Genomic DNA, 4,127 nt, shown 5'->3' with positions numbered 1-4,127 from the left:
AGAGATGGACCAGATGAGGACTTTTGCTCCAAACGGGAAAGGAGGAAACCTCAGTCCCTAGAGATGAACCAGATGAGGACTTTTGCTCCAAACGGGAGAGGAGAAAACCTCAGTCCCTAGAGATGAACCAGATGAGGACTTTTGCTCCAAATGGGAAAGGAGAAAACCTCAGTCCGTAGAGATGCTCCCAGAGATAGTCCTAAAGATGAAGATGATGAAGACCCTTTGCTCCCAGGGAAGGAGAAGGGCCTCTGTTTTTGTTTCTGAACGGCTCAACCTTAAAATTGTACCCCAAAAAACTTCAAGAGTGGACCCTCGAAAGCAGTTGCGGGAAAAGCTGCAAGTCGGGGGAAAGGACTCACACGCAGGCAGAGAGACTCCTCTTCCTAAATGGACTGAACAATATTTGGAAGTGGGAGGCTGTCTCGTTGTGATAATGTTTTCATAGCATGAGCAAGAAGAGACTTCTCTTTCTAAATGGACTGAACAAGGTTATTATGGAAGTGGTAAACAGACTGAACATCTTAAGGGTTGTCTTTGAACATTGTCAGTGGGAGAAGGGAGGAAGGTGGGGGGAGGAGGAGAGTTCTGAAGGTGGTATAATTTTTTTTTCTTCTTTTAGGTCTGTTAATAAACTTCTTTATATTCTTTCAAGTTTGGTGCCTGTTTTGCATTTCTCCTAATTCTTATCTCACAGCAGATAAACAGTAATGAGTATTTTGGACCAAACCACTACACATATGAAAGCTATTTCAGGCTAACTTCCAGTTATGTGGTGGGGTCTTGGAAAACCTTAATCAAATATCAATTTCAGAAGCACACTACTGAAACCTGAGTTAGTTTTAAAGGACTTTGTGATGCATAATGCTTGGTGAAGCAATGGTCTCAGAGCTCACAAAACTGGCTGGCAGCAGGACTTAAGAATGCAAATTATTCTTAGTGGCTTAATGGATAGGGGTTTTTTAAATCAGATTTCTAGACAACCAACTAGAAATTAAGAGTGATCATGTCTGAGGATGGGCCAAAAGGGTTAATTATCTATTTCACCACAAAAGTGTATTTGTGAGAGCCCTTTCTACTGCTGTTAAGGTCTCTCACAAGGCAGTGTCAGGCATGCCATTATGAACATAGAAAAAGAGAAGAAAGAGAAGACATAGGGACTCACAATTGTGCAAGCTCATGGACTTTGAAGAAAAGATAGTCCCATAGGTTAAATATAGCCAAAGATTCTGATTCCCCAACAGCTGGGTATGAACAATGAAAATTCAGGATCCTAATTTCCTTCTTGTTTCTAAAAGCTAATACTTGGACTAGAGTGAGGGGATATACCAGCCTGATGAAAAGCGTCCTCTGTAATCTTGGTCCATACATAGTGTTTCTGCTACAATTAGGACAGTGAAGGAACCTAGTAGATGAACTGCTGACAGATCTGTAGAATGGACACTGAAGCACACAGCTATGACATGTAAAGAATTGGTATTATTGTATCTGTTTCATAAGTTGACCACTTCTGGCAAAGGGGAAGGGTGAAACTTAATTTGGCATGGCATGCATGCAACATTCCACTGCTCTAATCTGGTATTGCCTGAAAGCTTGTGTTGGTAGGTATTCTATCCTGGAATGACACGGAACTAGAACTGGCAGGATGTCAAAATACTTCCAAAACCAGCTTAACCAAATAAAATCAGCTGAGCTGTGGAGATGTGAAATGCACATTTAGAAACACTCAGAGCTGGAATGCAGGTGAGGCTAAATGCATAATACCAGTTTTATGTCAATACCTAACAACAACAGGAACATTACCAATGAGGACATTTATAAATAACATTAGTTTTATTTCTAAGTTACTGTGACTTTCTAAATCCCTTAAAATGTTAAGTCAGGACTCCCAAATTCACTGATGTATGGAGCTAAGAATTGTTAATCTTACTGCTGGGGAAACTGAGGCAGAGAGGTTCAGTGACTTACCCAAGGCCACAGAGGGAGTCACTGTTAGAGCCGGGATTAGAGCTCAGGAGTTTCTGGCTCCCAGTTCCCAAGCTCAGACCACTAGACCATGGCCTCAGGATATTTCCAGCTGATCTTCAGTCTAAAAAAAAGTAAATTCTCAAGTATGTTACAGATATGTAACATATACAGATATATATATATATATATGTATATTTCTTTTTTCCTGAATGTAATTGTATGAGTGAGAACACATTGCTCATACATATGTCAGTGATGAAAATCAAACCAGTGTATTTTATCTGAGTTACTTTTATCATACATATATGTATGATAAAGCTTTGCTGAAAAAAAAAATCTTGATTTAAATTACAGCCAATACAAATACATATTGTATTTTTCAGGGTAAGGAACAAATTGCCTTTCCAACCCAGCCAGCATGTCATTTATATTAATGGTGAGGAATGATAAGTTGCTCTGTGTGTAAGTAAACTCTATTAAGAAAGTCAGGTCCCTTGGTGAAGCCAGATCCTTAGTAAATTTTACTAGCTAAGCACTGAGCTCCATGTCAGAGTAATTACACCTTTTATCCACTGTGAGCTCTCTCTTAGCTTCTCCATATTCCTTAATTTCCCACTTCAGCTAATTTAGCAGTAAAACAGCAAAGGTTTAAAAGGTTAGCTACCGAGGAATTGGTGCGTGAATGTTCTGTTAAGCTCCATGCATTGAAATCACATTATGTAGAAGAAGGAATTAATTAAGTAACAATTAGGTAGTGATGGATCATTGACAACATATATACACTTGGGTGATAAAAATTAATCTCCCCAGTAAAAACAATACATTGTGTATCTTCTCATCTATACACTAGCAAGGTTTGCACTTGAAATATAAAATGGAAAGGCCCTTCAACAATTTCTTTAAAAAAAAAAGGCGTATCTTCTGGCAGTATTAAAACTACAAAATATATTAAAAAATCATATAACTTAATTTTTAATAAATAATTGAAAAAGTAATGAGAATAAAAAAAAAGAATTTTTAAGGCAGGAGATTTTAAAGTCACTGTAAGGACATTTGTTATATGAAAGTACTTCGTATGTTGAAATTGCTAACAATTGTGTAGTATTCTCTTGCTATCTTCTTTTACAACTTGCCATACTGTTTCCTTGTATTGACAGTCAGCATCTTAATACATAGATTGGCAGTTAGCCCAGTCAGTCCTCAAGTCTAAAAGCCTCTTAGAAGATGAAAAATCTTTGGTTCATTCACACCTTGTAGAGAGAACAACAGGGCAGAAGTGACATCCAGATCCATTTAGAGTGTACTTTGAGTCTGATTTTCCTTTGCCTTGCACCTTGTGTAGTCATTTATAGCTGTGCAAAGTGAGCACAAAATGGATATAAAACACTTTTTGTGAGGAGAGAATTCTGATTTGGTTGCATTATTTCCAGAGGTCAACACAAAAAGTGCCAGCCAGTTGAAAAATCTGGCTCTGCATAGAATGTGTAAACAACTTTGACACAAAACATAAAGCAAAAAGCAGCAGCCCTTTCCAAACATTTTACAGAAATGGCACTTCTGTTTTGAAGCAATGGGTATTTTCACTTGCTGTTTGCTTGGAATTTTCATAGAAAAAATACTAAATGTTAAACTCATCTACAGGAAACAAATGCTAATTTTTTCCTTTCTTTGTAAGAATCATATTTAACTATGAGTCCTAAAGTATATTCTCACTTAAAAGGGAACTCATGTCATCTATAAGATCCCCGGAAGTGCTAACTTTCCACATGCTGCTTTTAAACCCAGTACTTAAAAAGCTTCACTTCTAAAAACCCAATGGAACGAATGTGAAAAGCTGCTGTTGGGGTTTTAGTTTAGTCTTAGTTTTTTTCCTGTTAAAGGAATTTTCTCCCATATGCATGTTGCTAGGGGACAAATAGCTGTACTTAAGAAAGACAAAAAGGGGGGTGGGGCGGCCCTGGCTACTCCTTTGTCTACACCTGGGTGTGGGGTCAGTTCGCTCTGAGCATCCAGAGAGAGGAGCTGCAGAGAAGGAGCTGCTGCTTCTTTCTTTTTGGCCATTCTTTCTTCCTGCTGGAAACAACGCCGGGACCCCAAAAGCCGCTTTCCCTGCCCTGCTGGAGGCCGAGCTGTGGCTGCCCTGCCCCGCTGCTGCTTCT

General features: G+C 38.8%; 1 protein-coding gene across 14 annotated transcripts in view; it reads right to left on the bottom strand.

Moving 5' to 3' along the window:
• Positions 1–4,127, bottom strand: part of FAM19A5 (family with sequence similarity 19 member A5, C-C motif chemokine like) — a 524,445-nt gene that overhangs the window by 185,184 nt on the left and 335,134 nt on the right. The window contains exon 5 of one of the 14 annotated variants that reach the window (XM_017745990.1): positions 1,912–2,089. The exons of 12 other annotated variants lie outside the window; for them this stretch is intronic. In XM_017745990.1, coding sequence (XP_017601479.1) covers positions 2,063–2,089 — 27 coding nt within the window. In that variant the 3' untranslated portion in view covers positions 1,912–2,062. Of the gene's footprint in view, positions 1–1,911; positions 2,090–4,127 lie in introns of those variants that run through there. One more of the 14 variants, XM_017745996.1, reaches the window with a different exon arrangement.

The sequence above is a fragment of the Corvus brachyrhynchos genome, unplaced genomic scaffold (assembly GCF_000691975.1).
Source record: "Corvus brachyrhynchos isolate BGI_N302 unplaced genomic scaffold, ASM69197v1 scaffold239, whole genome shotgun sequence".
Taxonomy (NCBI): Eukaryota; Metazoa; Chordata; class Aves; order Passeriformes; family Corvidae; genus Corvus; species Corvus brachyrhynchos.
The sequence above is the reverse complement of the archived record's forward strand: the minus strand, read 5'-3'. Positions and strand labels throughout refer to the sequence as shown.